General features: G+C 40.6%; 1 protein-coding gene across 2 annotated transcripts; it reads right to left on the bottom strand.

Moving 5' to 3' along the window:
• Window positions 1-4511: 4511 nt before the first annotated feature.
• RAB25 (RAB25, member RAS oncogene family) lies at window positions 4512-23784 on the bottom strand. 2 transcript variants are annotated; one of them, XM_003768088.3, is made up of 5 exons: window positions 23476-23784; window positions 17698-17893; window positions 8305-8498; window positions 5603-5683; window positions 4512-5061 (listed from the first exon to the last, which is right to left on the bottom strand). In XM_003768088.3, the coding sequence occupies exons 1-5, from the start codon at window positions 23516-23518 to the stop codon at window positions 4934-4936; spliced, it is 642 nt and encodes a 213-aa protein (XP_003768136.1). In that variant the 5' UTR covers window positions 23519-23784; the 3' UTR covers window positions 4512-4933. The 2 variants fall into 2 exon arrangements, with proteins under 2 accessions (XP_003768136.1, XP_031822609.1); XM_031966749.1 differs by having other exon boundaries at window positions 5603-5650; window positions 23476-23776.
• Between the last annotated feature and the right edge of the window lie 866 nt (window positions 23785-24650).

The following is a 24650-nucleotide window of genomic DNA, read 5'->3' as shown; positions in this document are numbered from 1 at the left end:
GGTTGGCAGCAGCACGGATGGGGAAGGAATGAAAGCTGATGCCCCCAGAGCTGGGGATCCTAATTGTTCTGTGACCTGGTAGGGGCAGAAAACTGGGTGGAGGGACAAGAGTGAGAGCCCTATCCAGTTGTGGGAATATGTGCCCCTGCCATTTTTCTATCTTCATTCATCATGCTAATCTCAGAACCTTCCGTCCAACAGTTTGGGAGTAGGAAGGTGACCTGAAGAGGGGGCCACGCAGGATTAGTTGGAGAGGGGACCTCTCACTGAGAGCTGTTCTGAGGGTTATCCGGTTGGAAGAGAGGGTTTGATACATCACCTTTTCCCTTCCCTCAGTGCCCATATCAGGGCTACTGTTGACCTCTTGACACTCCCCTAGTTCTGCTGGCCAGGCTGGGGAAGGAGCAGGAGGGGAAGAGTTCTAGATGAACCCAGAGACTCTTGTACTTAATAGGGTGGGACTATTTAGTGATCTCTAAGCATTTAGAGAGAATGTGAATCCCATTCTTCCTGCTTTGTAAGGAGGTAGAGAGATAGAGAGGCAGGGAGAAACTCCTTTCTCCCCTTCTCCTTATCATGAATTAACTCATCATCTTCCTCCTCTCCCCTTTCCTTCCCCAAGTCAGGGAAGGGAAAGGAATAAGATATATATACATATATATATATATATAAAAATCCATACTGTGATAACTTCCATCCTTCTCATTGTCATGAGCCATCCCAAGATGCGTCTGTACAATAGCAACCAAAACCAAATTGGGACCCTCCGTTGTCGAGGGTGGGGAATGGGAGGGAGGGGTGGGAAGAAGGGCTGTCTGTCTCCACCCCTTGCCCCCTTCCATTCCTTATCCCATAAAGGCAGAAGACTGTTAATCTAGTGAGCTCGAAAAACCCAATCCAGCCCCCCTACTTCTCGAGCTAAACCTAGAAACAAACTTAAACGCAGAGTGAGACAAAAGAGGAGAGGCAGGAGAGCAAGTGAGAGAGGTGTCCAATACAGAGGAGAAAACAAAAATAGCAAAAAAAAAAAAAAAAGCAGTTCTTTATAATTTAATATTCTATTTTAATAAAGGCGTTTATTACCATATAAATGTAGCAAAGAACCTGGGCTAATATGGAAAAAAGACTTTTTATTAGGTAATTTATTATATGAGAAGGATATTTTATTTTATGATAAAGTGATCCTTAAAAAAATAAAAAAACTTTAGAAGGTTTAGAATATATGTAGGGAGAGAAGAAAAAATAATACATTTGTATTCAGAGTTAAAGCTTAAAAAGTGTTTTTAATATATGTTTGGGTTTATGTTCCTTTTTCTTTTCCCCAATTTTTTCAGGGGGTGGGGTATGTCATTTGGTTTTCCAGAAGGTATTTCAGAAGTGTTTAAAGCAGGCCTGATCCCTCCCAAAACATGGGAGAGAGGAGGCAGGGGAGAAAGTAAGGTTGAGGAATTAATCCCCTCTCCTTGGCCATTCTTCTGGGAGAGTCACCAATAGGTGCAGATAATTCAATTTCATTCAGTGAGCTCTCCCAGCCCCATATCTCCCCTCCACCTCCCCATCGGGGGTAGCCAGGCTGAGCCAGACAAAGTAGGGGATGAACAAGAAATGGAGAGAGGATGGGGAACTCTCCACTGTACCCCCACACTCTGAGGGGGTTATGGGAACAATGTAGAAAAGGAGGGGATCCCTGCCCTGGGGGGGGACCCTGAATGAGGGACAAAGGTGAGAAGATTCAAGAGAAATAGACTTTTTTTTAACCAAAAAATGAGAGAAGAAAGAAGTCGAGGGGTTTAAAAGAAAAAATTACTACAAAATAATAATTATTAATAATAATTCAAATTTATTTCATATAATCCTAGAGAAAAAAGAGAGAGAGAATTACTAGTTACTGAGTAGATGATATACAGATAGCTTAAAGTTTAGTAGCATTGAGGACCTCTGGGTCCAGTAGAATGTATAAAAGACGTAAAGAAACAGAAAATAGAGAAGGAGGGAGAGGTGGCCATGTCTACCCTGAGTCCCTCCCCTCTTCAGATACCCAGTGGGGACAGTTTCCTGTCTAGACTTAGGACTTCTGGGGGGGAGGGTGGGGAAGGGAGGGAGTTAATTCTGAAAATTCCTGTTTTCCATTTGCAGGGTAAATTGGGGTTTGGGGGTAAAGGAGTTTGGAGGCTCCTTGGAAGAATAGACACTGATTTTGGAACTAGATGAGACAGGACTGGATGAGGAGAACAGGGGAGGCAATTCTTTAGTTTTTTCTTCACTCTTCTAGTCCCCCACCCCTGAAATTATGGAGGGACTATTGAGTCCTGCTCTCTGTTCCCACATTTGGCAGGCAATTACATTAGCCCATTCCAAAAGTATCTTTTTTCTCCTTGATCTTGTAAGAAGATATTGCTAACATAACTTTGAAGGTGGAAAGTCCTGAAAGTTTGACCTCCATCCCACTTTAGACCCTTTCCCCACTATATCACATCTCCTTCTCCCCACCCCCACCTGTCCATCTATCACAGTCCTGAAAGTCCCACTTCCGGGCTTGATAGGTCATCTTCCACCCCACCTTTATCTTTAACTTCAAAGTTCCACTGGGTCTGAAATGACTTTTCTCCCCAGATCCTTGCCTGATCCACCTAAATTAAGTCAACATTGCAATAAGAGGAATGGATGTTAAATTTTTAGGAAAAACTTCTGGTTGGGTCTTAGGCTTAAGGTCTCCTTCCCTAATGACACCCACATCCTGGGCTGAACCAGAGCCAACTGGTACAGAAGCAGGTGAAGGGCAGTAATCGCTTCAGAAGGACCCTGTCACCCCTCTCCGATTCAGCAATATCCACGAATCCTTAAGTTGGGATGTCAGAGGAATGAGCCAGTTTGGGGAAGCAAGTGTTGCTTCCTTCATCTCAAAGGTACCTTCACCTTGCCTCTCAAAGTAGGGGCCCTGGCTCTTTTAACCTTTTGAGACTTGCATCAAGGAGGAAACTGATTTCTTTAGTACTTGCCTCTCTTCAACCCCCCAATCAAATCAGGCCCCTTCCCTCCCTTCCTCTTCCACCACAGGAAGAATTCCCCCTTCCCAGGATGGGGTTAGGTGAAGGAGTAGCCCTGTTTCTCCCTGTGCCCTGAGAGGGAAGGGAGGGATGCTGGGTTGCTCCTCATGGCCCAGATTCACACATCCCCATCTCCACCTTCCCATTTAGTCCATCCTTTCCACCAGGAACAGATTTTTCCATCCACTCTGTGCTGTGTATCCTGGGAACCTCCAATAATTTGAGATGGTAAGGTTTTTACTCCCAGGACAAGGGGAGGGGATGTCTTCCCACTGTAGAATGTAGAAGTAGGATTGTGGTCAGACTTAATTTGAGGCATCTAGGGAAGACAAGAATTCATATTTGCGAAGGAAAAAGGAAACAAATAGGGGCAAAATAAAAATTTAAAAAAAAAAAAACATGAATGGAGTCAGGACGATGTTGCACAAAATGCAGAGAAACCAAGAAAGGGGTGGGGAGTTAGTGTGTTAAATGTGCTATTAAGAACTTAATTTTATTAAAATTATTATTACTTAAAGATCCTGCCTCTTTTCTGCTCCAACAAAGTGTGAGTGTGTGTGTGTGTGTCTTTAGCGAGGAGGGCAGGGAAAACAACTTGAGGGGTTCTACATTTTGGTTTCCTCCCTTGTCTTTCTGTGGGGACCCCTTATCCCCCTCCTTCTTTCCTTGTCCTCTCTTTACTACTTTGCCTTCCCTTCAGATCACTAAGTAGTTAATGGCCCTCATCAGCTTCCTTCCCAACCCCAACCTGTAGAGAAGACTTTAATGCACCAAAAGACATTTGGACACAGTGAGCCCTATCTTCCAGACACCTGGTCCAACTTCTTCCAGGATCCCTTCAGAGACACAAGATTGACTACTTGGGGGAGAAAAGGAAGGAGATGGAACACAGTGCTTAATCCCACGTGCACCAAAGCTGTCAGCGCACCTCTTTATTGTTGAGGAAAGAAAGTGACCTTAGGTGTCCTGCCTCCTGAACTCCCCCCTAAAGATAAGGGTCTAGGTTCTCCATCTGGCTCCTTTCCCTTCTTTCCCATCTCCAGCTGGGGTTTAAGGTGCCTGGCCCCCTGGAACCCTTTTCTCTACTCTTCCCACTGCTGTATAGGTGACCTCAGCTCTTGGCACCAATGCCCAGGGCACCAGATGGTTCCTGCCAACGCTGTTTCCTTTGTCTTGCCTTCTAGGTCCCCTTCCCTCCTCCCTCCCACCTGCCCTGAGGGTTGGCAGAGGGGAGGGTGGGCACCTCCCCGCCTCCTTGGCACCATCCCCAGACCATAGGACTCCAGAGACAGCTGGCACTGGGGGACAGCAGGCTCATGGGGAGGAAGACAAAGGCTTGGGGGCTTCAAAGAAAAGACTTTAGAGAGGGGTCTTGAACTAGACAGAGAAGGAAGGATGCCGAAGACCCATGGGTGGGTGGGAGGAGAGGGGGAAGGGATAAATACAAGGGAAGAGCAACAGGTGGCCCTTGTTACAAAACAGTTTTATTGGTTGGATCTTGTGGGAGTGGGGCACTGCTGGAGGGGCTCAAGGGAACACAGCAAAAAAAAAAGCAGGCAACAGAATCCTGGATTCCTGGGTAAATGAGAGCAAAGTGCTTATGGCCAGCTGACCTTTTCAAAGGGCACAGAAATATCCCAGAAGCTAGTTAATCTTGTGTAGAGGAGGGGGACATACAGAAATAATAGGGAAGGGGTGTGAAATTAGGTTATAGAAACTCCCCTAACAGTCCAAGAAAGTGGTCAGTCACAGACCAAGAATGCCTTTCTAGACTCTTGGGTCCCCCCCTCATCTTGTAGGGCCGAGACTCACAGGGAGAGTATGATAAGAAATTCAGGTCAAACAAAAGAAGCTTCAGGACATGGTACTCAGATCACTGGCTGTCTTCAGAGGCTGATACAGCAAGCCTTCTTCTCCTCAGATCCCAGCTCTTGGCCAGGCTGGGCACTGCCCAGAGTGATCGCATTGGCACGGGCATTGTTCTGCCGCTGCTTGGACACCTTGGTGAAGATCTCTGGGAAGGCAAAGAGTGGAAGTCAAAGATCAGATCATTCACCTTTATCTAATTCCCTTTCTGGAGCACTAGGAGCAGCAGGATTTGAAAGGAAGTTACTTTAAGAAACAGGAGGATTTGGGTAGCTGCATTCTATTTCTGGAAGCTACAGGGATCAAGACTGCTGAGTTTTTTCCCCCAGCTAAGAGGCAAATTGTGAGAAGAATGGGTTAGAGGAAGCTCCCTAGGGAAAAGGAAAGGGAGAGAGAAACGGAGGGACAACAGAGAGCTGGAAAAAGACAAAGGCAAGTTTTGAGAAGAACAGGCCAGAGGAAACTTCCTAGGAAAAAGGAAAGAAATACAAATATGAAGACAGAGACAGAGACAAAGAGAAATTAGAAGCCCTAAAAGCTGGGTGTAGCAGGGGATTGGGCTAAGATTTTGGTGAGATACAGGAGGAATGCAGCTATCTGAATTGCTAGAGACCCAATCAAGCAAAGTCCTGAGAGCAGGAAGTGGGAAGGGATGGTAGCCTTAGAGACATACAAAGACTCATACGAACCTTTAAGGACAGTTTCGAAGGCCAGCTCAACATTAGTGGAGTCAAGAGCTGAGGTTTCAAGAAACAGAAGTCCATTATTTTCTGATACAAAAAAGGAAATCAGTAATTGATATTAATATTGATAATGAGAGGAAAGCCTTGAAAATTCTTAACAACAACCCTGGTCATTCCCAGTGAAAGTAACTTGTCAGGACAATGAGAACATTGATAATAAACTTATCAGTGGGGGAATAGACATGAGAAAAATGATGTTTAAGTCTTAAATGAATCCCTATGTTATCAGATTCTTCTGTGAATCTGTTCAAATGTTAATGTATCACTAAATAGCGATGATAAACAAAATGAATGTTTTTGTTAACAATATCGATGTCACACATTTTCCTTAGATACTAGTGTATCATAAAATGAACTTTCCCAAAGAGATCTTCCTGAAGCAAAATCTGGCTCATTGCAAAAGACTGCCCCTCTCGCACTCTTCCATTCAGCCAGACTAGCCTTCTTTCCCTTCCTCACTCACTCCATCTCCTCTCCCCATACCTTTGTACTAGCTGTCTCCCCTTCCTGAAATCTGCTTCTTTCTTACCAATGACCCTAGAGCCCCTCTTTTTCCTTAAGATGCACCTCAGAAACATCTTCTATACATAGCTTTTACTAATTCGCTATGCCTATTCTCGCAACTTTTAATTTTCTCCCCTCTCAGGGTACCTCAGTATTTAAGTACTTTGTGTGTGTGTGTGTGTGTGTGTGTGTGTGTGTGTGTGTGTGTGTATGTGTACACAGATATATATTTTTAAACTTCATCTTGGGCAGCTAAGTGATGCAGTGGAGAGAGTACTAGGCCTGAAGTCAGGAAGAGTCATCTTCTCAAGTTCAAATCTAAGCATCAGACACTTACTAGCTATGTGACCATGGGTAAGCCATTTAACCCTGTCTGCCTCAGTTTTCCCATCTGCAAAAGTTCCCATCTGAACTTAAGAAGGAAATAGTAAACCACTGCAGCATCTCTTCCAAGAAAACTCCACATGGGGTCATGAAGAAGTTGGATACAACTGAAAAATTGATTCAACAACAACATAAAAGTTTATATTTATGCTACATGAATATTTTACATGTGCTTGTGGTCTCTTCCATTAGCATGTAAGCTCATTACAATTAGAGAGATGATTTCATTCTTTATACTTCTATCCCTAACACTTAGAACAGTGTCTGGCACATAGGAGACACTTAATAGATACTTGATAGATTGATCGTGTCACTCTCTACAAACTCCAGTGTCTCTCAATTACCTGTACTATTAAATACAAACTACTACATTTGTTTTTTAAAGTCCCACACAATCTGGTCCCAAATCCCCAACACTTAATACAATGGTTTTCATGTTGTTGTTTATTATTGTTCAGTCATGTCCGACTCTTTGTTACCGCATTCGGGGTTTTCTTGGCAAAGATACTGGACTGGCTTATCATTTCCTTTTCCAGTTCATTTTTCAGATGAGGAAACTGAGGAAAACAGGGTTAAGTGACTTGTCCAGGACCACAGAGTTAATGTTATCTGAGGCCAGATTTGAACTCAGGAAGAATTCAGGCAGAGGCCCAGCACTCTGTGTCCTATGGGGCATCTAGCTGTCCCTTCCCATGTAGTAAGTGCTTGATATATGTTTCATTCATTTATTCAACCTACATCTCCAGCCTCATTATATATTTGTCTTGCACTCCATGGTTCAACCAAACTGTCCTTCTTACTGCATCTCACACTGCACTCCTCGGCTCCAACTGTTTGTCCATGGCAAGAATGCACTCTTTCCATTTTTTTGTCTCTTTCATGAGTCAGCTCAATCACCATTTTTAATAGGTACTTTCCTGACCCTGAAACACTAATAGGGAATTCTTAATCATTTTTGGCATCATGAATCCCTTTGGAAGGCTGGTGAAACCTAGGGATGGATCCCTTCTCATAACAGTATTTTTAAATGCACAAAATAAAAATACATAAGAGTACAAAGGACACTAATTATATTGAAATATATATTTAAGGGGCAGCCAGGTGGTGCAATGGCTAGAGCATCAGCCCTGAAGTCAGGAGGACCTGAGTTCAAATCTGATCTCAGACACTTAACACAGCCTGGCTGTGTGACCCTGGGCAAGTCACTTAACCCCAATTACCTCAGCAAAAAGAAAAAAGAAATATATATTTAAAAAACAAATTCACAGACTCCAAGTTAAGAATCCCTGAATGAAAATAAATAAATAAATAAATAAATAATAATAAAAAAAAAGAATCCCTGAATGAATATGTGCCTCCCCAAACTATCTGGTGTTTATTTTCTGTATGTATGTATGTGTGTGTGTGTGTGTGTGTGTGTGTGTGTGTGTATACCTTACAAAAATGCACAGATACATATCTGTTGATTGATATTTCACTTTTCAGGAATGGGCCAGCAGAGCATAAATTTGGCAGGACTGTCAGGGGCTACAGATTTACACTCCTGTGTGACCCCTCACTAAGTTTGAATGAGCAGAGCGCTTTTCTGACCGCAGTGACTTGGGAGGAGGGAGCAGGACATGGAAGAAGTTCCCCATTGAGGCAGTCACAGATCCCTGAGAACCTGAGTAACTTAGAATGTGGGAGTGGGGGAACCAGGGCCATGCGACTAGAAATAGCCTCAAACAAAGCCCAGCAGAGCCCCGGGGCTCGGCCCTCACCAGCAAACATGCGAGCCTCATCCGTGGGCACCTCTCTGGCGTGGCTCAGGTCACTCTTATTGCCTACTAGCATGACCACGATGGTAGCCTCTGCATGGTCATAGAGCTCCTTCAGCCAGCGCTCCACCACAGCGTAGGTCTGGTGTTTGGTTAGGTCAAATACCAGCAGGGCCCCAACTGCCCCTCTGTAATACCTAGGAGAGAGAGGGGGAAAGGGAATCATAATTAGGCTATCCTCAAATACAAAGAAAAGCATGATGGTATTGGGCCAAGGCGGGTGGACTGTCATTCAGGAGGACTTGAGTTCAAATTCTGAGTAAATGACTTACCTACTCTCAGCCTCAGTTTGTACATCTGGGAAATGGGGCTAATAACATCTATCTCACAGGGTTTTGTGAAGATGAAATGAGATAAACCCTATAACACAATATGATGTTAGCAATTTTTTTTAAACCTGACCTGTGATATTACTAGTATAGGGGGAACTACCAGATGAGGAAACTCCAAACAATGCAGCTGGGCAGATGCTCTATAAACTGCAATTTTAATTACTTAGACCACCATGTCAGAGGCAAGATTTGAACTTAGCCAATCAAAGATTGACTCTCTATCTGCATAACATGCTGCATTTCAAATAAATGTCAGCTATTACAATTTGGAAATTTGTACTACATCTTGGAAATTCAACAATTTAATTCAACAAATATATATCAGTGCAGTCGGTCTATTAAAGGCAATCAAGATTAAGTGATTTGCCCAGGGTCATATAGCTGGTAAATGTCTGAGACTGAATTTGAATTTACCATCCTCCTGACTTCATAGCTCCACTGTACCACCTAACTGCCCCCAATCAGTCTATTTTTTTTTTGTCACTCTCCCCACTTTTTTCAATTACATGTAAAGATAGTTTTCAATATTCACTTTTATAAGATTTTGATTTCCAAATTTCTTCTCCCTTCTTCCCTCCTCTTCCCCCCATATGGCAAACAATCTGATACAGATTATACATATACAATTATATTAAATGTTTGTACATTAGTCCATTAGTCATGTTGTGAAAGAAGAATCAGTATAAAAGGAAAAAGGAAAAACAAAAACAAAAAAACCCAGTAGAGTTGATGAGGGACCCCAAAAGTCCCAGACCAATGTTGTGAGATGTCTGAAAAGAATTTGCAGGTTTGAACCCATCTCTTAATCAAGGGGCAAAGTTTATTAAAAGCAATGTGATGTCATTAATGAGGGAATTGAATTGTAAGAGAATCCAGTTAAGAGACCGAATTTATACAGCTTTCAATCATAGATATGTTAATTCCATGATCCAAGACTAGGAAGTAATCTCCAGATGAATTAAGGGTGGTCTTCAGATAAGATTGGGTATGCTCAGTTTCCAGGGGCAGATTCCAAAGCCGGAAGACCAAGGACTCATTAGAACAGAAGCCCCAAGATCAAGGGACCCCAAAATAACATTACATTAGAATTAATATACTTCAATCTGCATTTCGACTCCATAGTTTTTTCTCTGGTTATGGATGGCTTATTCATCCCAAGTCTTTTCAATTGTCATGGACTATTGTATCGCACAGGTGTTTTATAGTTAATCATCACACAATGTTGCTGCTATTGCATGCCCCGTTTTCCTGGTTCTGCTCATTTCACTTTGCATTAATTTTTCTAAAATCTGCCTACTCACCATTTCTTAGAGGACCATAGTATTCTATTACCACAATTAGTTCAGCCATTTCCCAATTGCTAAGTATCCAATTCCTTGTCACTACAAAAAGTGCTGCAATAAATATTTTTGTATATGTGGGTCAGTCACCTTACTTTTTTTTTTAATAACAGCTTTTCATGTTTCAAAATACATGCAAAGATAGTTCTCAGAATGAATCCCTGCTTTTAAGTAGCTTGCATTATTCTTGAGGTATGGCTACAATATTTACCCATACATAGATATACACATTCACAGATAGCTAAACTTAAAATCATTTGAGGCCTGAGAGAAAACTTAACAACTAGATAGGTCAGGAAAGGCTTCTCCATCTTCCCCACTTTCTCACTTACCTTTAATCTCCCCTGCTGTGTACAAACATGCCCATCTCTTCCCCCATCTCCACTACCTATTATCCCATATCTCTCTTTCCTTCTGTGATTAAACTCCTTGAGAAGACTGTCTACAACCAATGCTTCCACCTTCTTTCTTCTCACTCTCTTTCTCCTAAGCTTCTGACCATCATTCAACTGAAACTGTCCTTCTCAAAATGACCAGCAATGTCTCTTTAAGAAAAAAATTACTTCTCTGTCCATTCATTTATTTATTTGGAGGCAATTAGGGTGAAGTAACTTGCCCAGAGCCACTAACTACTGTGGTGGTGGCACAACCACTAAATTTTTGAGGTCAAATTTGAACTCAGGTCCTAACTCCCGAGCTGGTGCTCTACCCACTGAGTCACCTAGCTGTCCCTCAGCAGTTTCTTAACTGAAAAAAATCTAACAGCCCTTTCTTCAATTCTCAACTTTCTTGTCCTCTCTGCAGCCATTGACCCTGTCGATCACCCTTTTCTCCATGTTTCCATGACATTCCTCTATCCTGATTTTTCTCCTTCTATCTGACCACTTCTTCTCAGCCTCCTTACTGAATTTTCATCCAAGTCACTCTCACTAAAGGAAGAGGTCCCACAGCGTTCTGTCCTGGGAGTCTTCTTTTCTCTCTTTATACTATTTTACTTGGGAATTCAATCATTATCTCTGATCTACTTGTCCAATTCTAATCTCTTTTGTAACCTCCAAACTCACATTTCCAGCCGCCTTTCTAAGATCTCAAATTGGATATCCTATAGATCTCTTGAACCAAAAACACGTCCACAAGTACTCATTATTTTTCCTCCTTAAGTCCTCCCCTCTTCCTAACTTTCCTGTAACTGGGAATGGAAGGTTCCATCATGCTTCCAATCACCTGGATTTACAACCCTGGGAGCCATCCTCAATTCCTCATTCTCTCTTACATCCAAAAGGCCTGTCAGTTCTGCCTTCACAAGTCCCAAATGTGCCCACTTCCCTCCTCTGATGTTGTCACCATCTTGGTAGCAGCCCCCACACCTCATGCTTACACTACTACACTAACCTGCTGGTTGGTCCTTCTGCTTCAAGCCTGTCCACCCCTTAGCTGTAAATTCCTAACCAGTCCTTTAACTAAGTCATCCTGTTCAATAATCCTCAGTGGTTCCCTCTCACCTCCAAGATCAAATAAAATATCTCCTTGAGGGCAGGGACCATCCTTTGCTTTTCTTTGGATTCTCAGTCCTTAGCATAGTGTTTGGCACAAAGTGAGTGCTTAAAAAATGCTTACTGTGGTGCAGCTGTGGGTAGAGCAGCAGCCCTTAAGTCAGGAGGACCTGAGTTCAAATGTGGTCTCAGACACAACATTATCTGGCTGTGTGACCCAATTGCCTTAGCAAAAAAAAAAAAAAAAAAAAAAAAAAAAAAAGATTACTGACTGCCTAATTTTTAATTGTCTGAGCTGAGCCTTGAGAGAATACAAGTGATCTAAGAGACAAAAATTAAAAGGGAGTGAATTTTGGGGGGCAACTAGGCAGAAGTGGATTGAGCACAGGCCCCAAGTCAGGAGGATCTGAATGCAAGTCCAGCTTCACATATTTACTAGATATATGATCCTGGGCAAGTCACTTAACTCTGCCTCCAAAAAATTAAAATAAAAAAAAAAAAAAAAAAAGAGAAAGAGAGAGTGAATTTTAAGCAAAGGGAAAAGCTATGCTTATAAATAGAAGCTAAAGCAGAGAGTTCATTTAAAAGCTCCTAAGTAATCCTGTGTGACTAGATTCTAGATTTTGTGAAAGGAAGTAGCATGAAATAAAGCTGAAAAGTTGGGTTTAAGTTATACAGAGAAGGGCATTACATGCCCAGCTGAGGAGTTCATATGTTATTCTAAAGGCAATGGGGAGCCACTAATGATTTTTGAGCAAGGGAGTAGCTCCCCTTTAGATGTTGTCTTCCCCCATTAGATATAAGCATCTTGAGGTGGGACTATCTGTTTGCTTATATATGTATTTCCAGCACTTACTATAATGCCTAGCATATATTAAACTCTTAATAAATGTCCTGCCTATCTATTTGGAAGGAGACTGAAGGCAGCTAGGTGATGCAGTACATAGAGCACTGGACCTGGAGTCAGGCAGATGTTAGTACAATTTTGCCCTCATATTTATTAGTTATATGACCCTAGGCAAATCGCTTAAATTCTACCTGCCTCAGTTTCCTTATATGAAATAGTAGCACCTATTTCCCAGGATTGTTGTGAGGATAAAGTGAGATAATGTTTATAAAGTGCTTCACAAACATTAAATCATTACATAGATGATACCTATCACAAAGAATATTAATAAATGGATAGACTATATATATTTTTATTTAATAGCCTTTTATTTATAGGTTATATGCATGAGTAACTTTACAGCATTGACAATTGCCAAACCTCTTGTATCAATTTTTCACCTCTTACCCCCCACCCCCTCCCCCAGATGGCAGGATGACCAGTAGATGTTAAATATATTAAAATATAAATTAGATACACAATAAGTATACATGACCAAACTGTTACTTTGCTGTACAAAAAGAATCGGACTCTGAAATATTGTACAATTAGCTTGTGAAGGAAATCAAAAATGCAGGTGTGCATAAATATAGGGATTGGGAATTCAATGTAATGGTTTTTAGTCATCACCCAGAGTTCTTTCTCTGGGCGTAGCTGGTTCAGTTCATTACTACTCCATTGGAACTGATTTGGTTGATCTCATTGCTGAGGATGGCCAGGGCCATCAGAACTGGTCATCATATAGTATTGTTGTTGAAGTATATAATGATCTCCTGGTCCTGCTCATTTCACTCAGCATCAGTTCATTAGACTATTTTTATAGTGATTAACCACTTCATGAAATATGCTCAGGCATAACAAATTAAACTTCTGAAAAGTTACATGGTTGCTAAAGTTTTGTAAAAGAAGTATTTCACAAGACACGAATCTCACCTGGATCCATTCAGACCAAGGCAGAGACTGAAAGCACAGTACTCAAAGAGTAATGGCTGCATCAGTTGGAGAATGGCTGAATAAGTTATGAATGTTATGGAATATTATTGTTCTATAAGAAATGACCAGCAGGATGATTTCAGAGAGGCCTGGAGAGACTTACATGAACTGATGCTAAATGAAATGAGCAGCACCAGGAGATCAGTATACAAGGAAACAACAAGACTATAGGATAGCTAATTCTGACCAACATGGCTCTCTTCAACAGTGACATGATTCAAAGCAGTTCCAGTTGTTCAGTGATGAGAGAGCCATCTCCATCCCAAGAGAGGACCATGGGAACTGAGTGTGGATCATAACATAACATTCTCACTTCTTTTGTTGTTGTTTGTTTGAATTTTATTTTCTTTCTCTTTTTTTTTTCCTTTTTGATCTGATTTTTGTTGTGCAGCAAAATAACTATATGTTTGCCTATATTTGATTTACATGTATATTTACCTTCATTAATTAACATATTATTAATTAATGATTAACATATATTGGATTACTTGCCATCTAGGGGAAGGGGTGGAAAAGAGAAGGGAAATTGGAACACAAAGTTTTGTAAGAGTCAGTGGTAAAAAATTATCTTTGCATATGTCTTGAAAATAAAAAGTTTCAATAAAATTTTTTTAAAAAGTAGTAGCTAGCATCAAGAAGCCAAGGATTTTACCTAACTATCCTCAAAGGTATTGTAATCACACATTGCTAAATATATTAGAGACACAGACTAGAACAAAAATTTCAGTAGAGTCAACATAGGTGACACGACATTTGGATGAGAATTGTGTAGACCTATTAATGTGTATTTTAGAGTTTCTAAGGTGGAGAGACTGCAGATACTAACAACTAAGAAAGATGCTAAAAGAAGGTAATCCCCAACTACAACTTGGAAGAGAACTGTCAGAATAGATGTTCAAATTTGTTGTCAAGATTTTGAACAAGAGGTTGGTTTAGTTCTTCTTCATGGTTACGATTGTGGAGAGACCAAACAATTCTCCTATTTTATAGGATAGCCTCAGAAACTAGTGGGAGTCCTATAAAGAGAATTTACCATAACCACTTTTACTTATAAGAGAATTAGTTGGACTCCCTGATGGGCAGGAAGAGACTGATGGTCATTTATCACAATGGATTTCAAGCAAAAAAGACCACCTATGAGGTTTTTTTTTCCTTCTTGCTGAGGCAATTGGAGTTGTGACAGCTAGGAAGTGTTAAGTATCTGAGGCCATATTTGAACTCAGGTCCTCCTGACTTCAGGGCTTTTGCTCTATCCATTGCACCAAATAGCTGCCCCTACCCATGAGTTTTTCAAAGACAAACTGAATCAAACAGTGACTCAGAAATAGTATTTCAAGTGAAGCAGTATTTGTAATTCAGCAACCAGTCCACAGAAGGGGAGAGGACTGAAACACCTTTCCTGCCTAGATGTTCAGTGATAAATAGTCCTAAGCTATAGCTAAGATATATCATAGATAGGGAGAAAGGGAGAGAGACAAAGAGATAGAGACAGAGAGAGACACATAGAGAGAGAGAGAGCAAGAGAGAAAAATATGTATTTTACCTATCTCCATCTTATATCTATATCAATATATATCACTACACAGAGTAATAGGCCAGCCAGCTTGTAGTGTCCATGCATTCAGTTTTAGGGATGCCGTACAGTTATCCCTTCTACATCATGGAGAGTTTACGATCTGGAAAATCTGCATAAAAATTTCTCATTCTCCCTTCAAATACTAGAGAAGAAGCCTGAATTTTTTCTTTTTCTTTTATGAGGTTTTACAGTACCTTATTTTAAAATTTGGTAGTAGGCTCTGTATCATCTTAGGCTCCTACAAAACTCCCATCTAACTTCTTATATTGACCCATAATACACATATACACACACATACACATTTATCTCCTACTAATTGGTCTCCCTGCTTTTAGTCTCTCCTCACTCCAGTTCATACTCTATTCAGATGTCAAATTAACTTCCTAATTAATCTTCTGACCATGTCACAAATCCAGGGACTTCTTATCACCACCAGGATCAAACATAAAATTCTTTGGTAATTACATCCCTTCATCACCTGACCCCTTCCCAATCTTTCCAGTCTTTTTTGGAGCCAATCAGGATTAAGCAGGGTCACATAGCTAGTAAATGTCTGAGGATGGATTTGAACACCAGTCCTCCTGATTTCAGGCTGGTGCTCTGTCTACTGTGCCATCTAACTGATCCCCAAAGTCTTCTTATTCCTTACTCACCCCCATGTACTCTGAGGTCCAGTAACATTGATCTCCTTGCTGTTTCTTAAACAAAATAGTTCATTTCTCAACTCCAGTCATTACTACTGGCAGTCCCCTATGTCTGGAATGCTCTTCCTCCTTACTTCTGCCTCTAGGCAATCCCCAGTCCCCCTTAATGTTATATCATCAATTTATCCTGTATTTATCTTGTTTGTAAGAAGTTATTCTTATTTTTTCTCCTCCTTAGATCTTGACCTCCTTGAGAGAAAACACTGTCATTTGCCTTTCTTTGTATTCCCATTGCTTAGCAGAGTTGCCTAGCACATAGTAGGTGCTTAACAAATGCTTTTTGATTAAATCTGGTTTCAGACACTTAACACTTCCTAGCTGTTGGACAAGTCACTTAACCCCAATTGCCTCCCCCCCCCAAAACCCAACAACAAATAAATGCCCTTCAATTTGACTTTTCTATGTACAAGTATGTTGCTATCTTGTTCTTGTGTTATTACTGCATGATATATTTTGCTGACTACACCTATTTGCTTATATAGATATGCATGCATGTACTATTGTTAACACATGCACATAATATGTCTGGCATCTGTGATTACTAAAGTTCTATCTAGAATTTGGGACTATGGACAAATATGCCAAAATGTGCTATGGTTGATTTGCCAAGGATAGTAAATGTTTAACTAGGAGAGTATAAGAGAGATGGTTCTTGAAAGCCCAGAACCTAATCACAGAAAAGAAACTGATAACAACTTGTTAAACTAACTAAAAATGAAGTTATGCCAGGTGATCTCTGTCTGAGGTAGGACCAAGTTCTTTGAGTGAATAATAAGCCACACCCCTGGGCAACTTTTAAAGATAAATCCAGATAGAAGCCAAAGAGGAACCCAGCTTATAGAGTGAGATAAGGGAAGTGCATGAAAAGCCCTATGGAGCCGAGGCTGGAAGTTTGGGAAGAAGCAATTGTCAAAAGTATGGGGGCCAACACTCTGAGAGGGAAGGAAAATTTTGGGTTAACTAGTTATGAAGAGTATCAAGATAGATGCTGAATGACAAATGTGGATGACAAATATTTGGAAGAATTACATGTTTAACCTTTATTAATTTGCTGTCTAGCAAATCTTTTGAAGATGAGTTTTGAAGATGAGTTTTGAAAATATCTTTCCATGTATTTTATTTTTTGTTTGCTTTTTACAATAGTTTTTTTATTTTTCAAAAGACATGCAAACCATAAAAATGTACAAATATGTATAGAAGAATTGCACATGTTTATCATATATTGGATTACTTGCCGTCTAAGGGAGGGGATAGGAAAAAGGAGGAAAAAAATTTGGAACACAAGGGTGAATGTAGGAAATTATCCTTGCATGTATTTGGAAAATTAAAAAAAAAAAAAAAATACATGCCAAGACAGTTTTCAACATTCACTCTTGAAAAACCTTGCATTCCCTTTGCATGTATTTTGAAAAATAAGCTATTATTATTTTTAAAAAAATAAATGCTGAAACTGTCCCTAATCTAAAGACCACAATTTAGTAATCTTTATCTCCTTTTTCCCCTGGCCATGAGGAAAGTCTATTTACCTTCTTTTTTTTAAAGATTTACTTTGTCTTTATAAATAGAATTAACTATAGGTCTTTGCTAGTCTGGATTTGCTTGTTGGAAACAAAGTTGAAAGACGAAGCACCCCTAGAGAAGAAAATAAGACCTGAGTCTCTGCCTAGAAGCTCAGAATTTAAAAAAAAAAAAAAAAGAAAGAAAGAAAGAAAGAAAAGAAAAAATTAAGAGAAAAATAACAGATTCTTTAATATATCTTTCTGGAGCAGAGAAGGGACATATGAGAAACCCATCTAAGCAATAATGGATAGTATGGTATATGTGAAGGTAAGGGCAAATAGGAGCAGTTGAGCAACTCTACTCACTATATTTTTCTACTACTGCTACATATAAAATTCTATGTAGATAGAAGCAATTGTTATGGTTCATTTCATCTTTCGTTTCCCTATTCCTAAACATAGTCTCCTATGTGTTTCTCCCTTGCTCCCATCCCTCAAAGACCCAAGACTCACGCTGAAGTGATGGCACGGTATCGTTCCAGCCCAGCTGTGTCCCAGATTTGGGCTTTGACAGCAGCTGTTCCTAGCAGCACAGTTCGAGTAGAAAATTCCACCCCGATGGTTGTCCGACTGTCATGGCTAAACTCATTTCTTGTGAATCTTGACAACAGGTTGGTCTTTCCCACTCCAGATTCCCCTATCAGCACCACTGGGAAGAGACATTGAAAAAGAGAATTGTTTGCTGTTGTTTTAAAAATTTTTAATGGTATTTTATATTTCCAAATACAAATACACATTTACTTTTCAACATTCACTTTTGCAAAACTTTTGCAAAAAAAAAAAAAAAAAAATTGTTCCAAATTTTTCTTCTTCTCTCCCCCCCTTCCTCCCTCCCCAGGGCAGCAAGCAATCTGATATAGGATAAACATGAGCAATTCAAAGAAGAGAACTGGAAAGAGTGATGGTGATTCTGGTGCTAACTACTTACTATGCAAAGAGTGAACAGCCAGCTATTTTCTTTCTGTATCTCTGCTCTTTCTTGGTCTTTTCCTGAGTATTTCAGTTAGTATCTCTCTCTGCCTTTGATTTTCTTTCTCTGTTCTATGCTACTTTCCTTTTTTTCTGTCTCTGCAGGGTTATAACTGTCTTGGAGTATCTGGGGATGGTATGGCCCAAGCTCTAATTATGGTATTCCTAAGCACCCCTTAACTCTCCTGTCTCTATTATAAATGATTCCTATCCAAAGCCTGCCTTACTGTCTGTGAATCGCCTGTCTCTGTGACAGAACAAAGCCCCAAATGCTTTACAGGAAGGCTGAGACTGCACTTAAGTTCTAGAGATACTATGGTTTTATCCATGACAAAGAGGGACTTTTAGTCTGATTGTCAAGTGAGGACTCTCTCTCTCTCAATATAATAATAGGTTTTTATTTTTCAAAAAAATATGCAAAGATTCAACTTTCAAAACCTTGTGTTCCAAATTTTTCCTCCTTCCTCCCCTACACAACAATTCATCCAATATAGGTTACACATCTGCAATTCTTCTAAGCATATTTCCACATTTATCATGTTGCACAAGAAAAATCAGATCAAAAGGGGGAAAAAATGGGAGGAAAAAAAACAAGCAAGCAAACAACAAAAAAAGGTGAAAATACTATGTTGTGATCCATATTCAGTCTCCATAGTTCTCTCTCTGGGTGCAGATGGCTCTTTCCATCACAAGTCTATTGGAATTGGCCTAAATCATGTCATTGTTGAAAAGTCACGTCCATCACAGTTGATCATTGTATAATCTTGCTGTTGCCATGTACAATGTTCTGTTGCTTCTGCTCACTTTACTCAGCATCAGTTCATGTAAGTCTCTCTAGGCCTTTCTGAAATCAGCCTAACTGTTTCTTACAGAACAATATTCCAACATTCATACACCATAACTTATTCAGCCCTTCCCCAATTGATGGGCATCCACTCAGTTTCCAGTTTCTTTTCACTATTAAAAGAGCCGCCACAAACATTTTTGCACATGGTGGGTCCTTTTCCCTTTTTTATGATCTCTTTGGGATACAGGTCCAGTAGAGACACTGTTGGATCAAAGGGTATGTACAGTTTGATAGGAGAGCTCTCTCTTCTATAGGTTAAAGATAAATCAGAGAGGGGACCAGAGGAGCAGAGAGAGAAGGAGAAGATTGGACTAAAGAGAAGGTGCTGAAAGCAGAGCTAAGGCATTTCTTGGTGTGTGCTGGGGGTCTAGGTCTGAACCTTTTAACACCTTTGACTATGTTTAGAGAAAAATTACGGAGGGGGACAATTGTCTAATTTTTCAAAAGAGCATATAGTAAGCAAATTACGAGAACAAGGGATAGTCACCTCTCATAGCTGTGAAAGAAGGAATTTATGGCCAAAGAAGTACCAGAGAACATTATAGAATGGATGATTTTGATTATATTAAATTGAAAGCTTTTGTACAAACAAAACCAATGTAGCCAAGATTGGAAGGGAAGTAGAAAACTAGGGAAAAAATTTTTTTGATTAAAGCTTTTTATTTTCAAAACATATGCATAGATAATTTCAACATTCACCCTCACAAAACCTTGTGTTAAAATTTTTTCTCACTCCCTTCTGTCTAACTCCTTCCTCTAGACAGCAAGTCATCTAATATATGTTAAATATATGCAGTTCTTCTGTACATATTTCCACAATTATCATTTTGCACAAGAAAAATCAGATCAAAAAGGGAAAAAATGAGAAAGAAAACAAAATGCAAGCAAACAACAATAAAAAAGTGAAAATTCTATTCTGTGATCCACACTCAGTTCCCAAAGTCCTCTCTCTGGGTGTAGATGCTTCTCTTCATCACAAAACCATTGGAAATGGCCTGAATCATCTCACTGTTGAAAAGAGCTACGGCCATCAGAATTGGTCATCTTATAATCTTGGGAAAAAATTTTTACATCCAAGCATTCTGATAATAGCCTCATTTCTAAAATATTTAGAGAATTTCTAAGAACACAAACTATTCTTCAATTGATAAATAATCAAATGATATAAACAGACAATTTTCAGACAAAGAAATGTCATTTCTAGTCATATGAAAAAATGCTCTAAATTCTATTGATTAGTGAATGCAAATTAAAACAACTCTGAGGTACCACTATCAGCCTCTCAGATTGGCTAAAATGACAGGAAAAGATGATGATGAATGCTGGAGGGGATGTGGGAAAACTGGGACACTAGTACATTGTTGGTGGAGTTATGAATTGATTCAACCATTCTGGAGAGTGATTTAGAACTATGCCCAAAGGGTTATCAAACTGTGCATATCCTTTGATCCAACAGTGTCTCTGCCAGGTCTATATCCCAAAGAGATCATAAAAAAGGGAAAAGGACCCAACATGTGCAAAAATGTTTGTGGCAGCCCTTTTTGTAGTGGCAAGAAACTGGAAACTGAGTGGTTGCCCATCAGTTGGAGAATAGTTGAATTATGGGATATGAATATTATAGAATATTATTGTTCGGTAAGAAACAATCAGCAGGATGAATACAGAGGCCTGGAGAGACTTACATGAACTGATGCTGAGTGAAATGAGCAGAACCAGGAAATTATTGTACACACCAACAGAAAGACTGTAATGACCAACTGTAATGGACTTGGCTTTTTTCAACAATGAGATGATTCAGACCAGTTCCAATAGATTTGTGATGGAGAGAGCCATCTATACCCACAGAGAGGACTGTGGGGACTGAGTGTGGAGCACAACATAGTATTTTCACATTTTGTTGTTGTTGTTGGCTTTTTTCTTCTTTCTTATTTTTTCCCCCTTTTTGAGCTAATTTTTCTTGTACAACATGATAACTGTGGAAACATGTTTAATTTAGAACAACTGCACCTTTAATGTATATTGGATTGCATGCTATCTACGGGAGGAGAGTGGGGAGAAGGGAGGGAAAAAATTTTGTAACACAAAGTTTTGTAAAAGTGAATGTTGAAAATTATCTTTGCAAGTATTTTGAAAATAAAAAGCTATTATTAAAATTTTAAAATAAATAAATACAATATTGTATAGTACACTTGAACCTGTGTATATATTTTATTTTTCTTTCTTTTTGGAGGCAATTGGGGTTAAGTAACTTCTCAGGGTCATACAGCTAGTATGTACCCGAGACTGGATTTGAACTCAGATCCTCCAGACTCCAGGGTTGGTGCTCTACCAACCTCACCTGTTTCTTACAATTATTAGCAAGTGTGGCTATTTATGCCTGCTTGCACTTGTGTATATGTAAAGGAAAGAGTACAATGTGCTCTTATATATATATGTGTGTGTGTGTGTGTGTGTGTGTGTGCGTGTGCATATGTGTTCACGTACACACACATGCTAGTAAGATCTCAGAATTTAACCAACCAACATTTATTCAGTGCTTGGTATTATTTACAGAATTTTAACTGAAAGAGACCCAAAGATCATCTGCTTCATTTTAAAGATGCAGATAACTATGAGAAATACTGGGATTTAAATGACTTATCAAATCACACAGCAAATTAGGAGTAAGATCAGAAAGTAAAGCTGGGTTCTTTGATGAAAAGAATGCTGGATTTTTAAAATTAGTATCTCATTTTACAGATAAGGAAATTTAGGCATGCAGAGATTAAGTGACTGACTCACAGTAATACAGCCAGTGCAAATCTGAGAATGTATTAGAATTCAGGTCTTCCAGGTCCAGGACTATCTTCAGTACTACCTAACTGCCTCTTATTTTACATATTATGTGCCCTCTACATGTATGTTATGTGAGGATACCATGCTTGCATGTATTTGCAGAGCTGTGCATATATGCATTCATATGTCTGTATACACATGGATAGTCATGTGTGTTTGTAGGCAGATTTACGTTTAAGAATCTCCATGTATATAAGGATTCTGGGTCCTTCTGTCTGTTTTACTCCATGTGAGTCTCTGTCCCTGTTCCTCACCCTAAGCTAAATTATCCTTCCCAAAGGGAAGGGCTCCTCTTTCCCTCTCCTGGGTACTATTGCTCCTCACCTTTTCTTTCCCACTCCCACCTTTCTCAGGAAAAAAGAGGTGCAGCTTCCCCTAGCTCCTGGGTAAATACCCCATTGCCCTCTAGGGAATTTGAGCTAGAGTAAGGGTTGGGTCTGGGAGAGGCTGGGTGGGTGGGGTGGACTGGAGAAGCCGAGTCTTACAATGTACACCCTGCCCTGAAGGGAGAGTAGGGTGTAAGAGAAGGAAACCAAAAAGGATGGCCACACATGAAAACAGGGAAAGAGTGGGACAGAAATGGGGAATGGGGACAGAATCTGCACAAATAGTTCTGAGAGGGCCAAGAGGAATAAGCAACAAGAGAGAAGTGGGGAGCTCAGAACCCAGATGCCCTTGTTTCTCCAGGGTAAGAATCTCCAGCAGCTAGCACAGTACCTGGTATATAGTGGGTGTTTAATAAATGCTGATTAGAAGCTCACTCCCAAAGTCTGAAGATCATACACTTAAGATTAAGTAACCTAATTCCTTTCTTTACATATAAGGAAATAGGTCAAAAAATGTCACAGGGTTGATAAACTAAGAGCCCTAGTTCTTTTCATTACACCATCATTGTTGTTGTTTGATCATTTAGATTGCCAAGAAGCTGTAATGGTTTGCCATTTCCTTCTCTAGATCATTTTACTGAGGAGGAAACTGAGGCAAACAGGGTAAACTGACTTGCCTAGGGTCACATAGCTAGTAAGTGTCTGAGGTCACATTTGAACTCAGGTATTCCTGACTCCCTGCCTAGCACTCTCCACTATACTCTATCAACTTTCTAATAAGCCCCTTTCCTTAATAGGGAAATGCAGGGTCATTAATCCCTCTCTTGGTTTCTATTGCAAGACAAAATAAGGAGACCCACCCTCTTCTATCCCTTTATTCCTTTTCTGTCTTCCCTACCCCAGATTCCTTTCTTTCTTTGGGGTAAGGGGGGCCTCAGTGAGCAGAGGAGTTCTAAAGTCTTACCTCCATTATTTAACTACAGATTCTGGGGCAGAGGTATGTGGCTAGATTTTTTTTCTGATTATAAATCCCACTCTTAAGAAACTACTATCATTATAACTAAAAACAGACAAATAGATGCAGGAACGGTCTCTGCTTCTTGTCATGTAGAGCCCTTTATCATCTGGTGGAATGACTAGCTGGGGGAGGGGGGAGGGCTCAGTGCAGAGACCAAGGGTCTCTTATTACAGTCTTCTTAGTGTCTAAGTTTCTCTTTCTCAGTACCTCAGTTTCCCCCATAGCCCCCGACTTACCCTTGAAAACAAAGTTATAATCTTCTTCTGCTCCGTTTCCCATCTTGGTCCCGCATCGAGTGTGTGAGTATGTGCGGTTGGAGTGAGGGGTGGGTGGGTAGAAAATGGGATTAGGGCGTTGGCTCTGTGCCCCTCAACCCTCTGCTCTCTGGAGGACTTGACTTGACCCTCTTCTCATTGAGGATAGTTGGCCTTTGCAGTGGGAAGGAACAAGGGCAGGCTCCGTCACTACTGGTGGGCTGGGGAATCTCAACCACTTAGAAAGGGGACGGGTCACAAGGAGAGGACGGAAGCAGCAAGGAACAGGAAGAGCCAGGTGACTGGAGACCTGGGGCCCAGGTGGGTGGAGAGAGCAATGACGTCACGACAGGTTGGACAGGTTGGGTGTCTCTCAGGCCCTGGCCCTGGGTGGGAAGCAGGACAGATTTCCCAGGACAGGTTGGGGAGGAAAATAGGACCCCAGAGACTGAACACTAAATTAGCATCAGCAGGCTTTCCTGGTCTTTGGTAGAGCTAGTTAACCCTTGATCTTAAGTTTGTAACAACCACATGGGGAAAACAAAGAAACCTGTCCCCATAATGCAGAAGCAGCTGGAGCAGCAAGCTAAAGGGGGGTGTGGGAGCATTTGCAGTGAAGAAGGATTGTTGGTGTGGGCTGGAAGCTTGTAATCTAGAAACACTTGCTGCTCTGGAGCAGCAAGGAGAAGCTTCAAGTTAACCAGGTATAGTTGCCATAGTAAAAACCCCTCCCAGGGAGCCCAGGGAACTGCCCTCAGGAGGTGAGGCTGGATTCAGGGCTCTACCCATTTTGGGAAACAGTCATTTACAGTAGGATTGATGGCATGGGGGCCAGGTGGTTTGGTGATGGGGACTCTGGAAGGCCAACTGAGAACAAGCAATAGATAAAACCATTGGGAAAGGTGAAGAGCAAGGTAGAGAGACAGACTAAGGTAGCTAGAAAAGAAACAAGTGCTGCGAGGTAGCATATATATGTGTGCACAAGTGAGTTAGGGGAGGATTTGGAGCTGAGGCAGTGTAGCCTGAGGCCTCTGATCAACCTCTGGCCTGGACCTTAGGTTGTCTGGATTCCAGGGCATCCCCTTCACTGGCTGAGACTTCCTTCCCAACCCCATACTCTTGACAGTACATTTGAAAACAGCTTGCAGATTCCAAGT

Source organism: Sarcophilus harrisii, chromosome 4 (assembly GCF_902635505.1).
Source record: "Sarcophilus harrisii chromosome 4, mSarHar1.11, whole genome shotgun sequence".
NCBI classification, from domain to species: Eukaryota; Metazoa; Chordata; class Mammalia; order Dasyuromorphia; family Dasyuridae; genus Sarcophilus; species Sarcophilus harrisii.
The sequence above is the reverse complement of the archived record's forward strand: the minus strand, read 5'-3'. Positions and strand labels throughout refer to the sequence as shown.

Bases quoted from the DNA above. Each gene is read 5' to 3' on its own strand.
- RAB25 (XM_003768088.3), bottom strand. From the start codon at position 23,518: ATGGGAAACGGAGCAGAAGAAGATTATAACTTTGTTTTCAAGG. The intron at 8,499-17,697 runs GTGAGTCTTGGG...TCTCTCTCCTAG, and splicing joins TACCGTGCCATCACTTCAGC to GTATTACAGAGGGGCAGTTG. The intron at 5,062-5,602 runs GTTCGTATGAGT...TTGCCTTCCCAG, and splicing joins CTTCGAAACTGTCCTTAAAG to AGATCTTCACCAAGGTGTCC.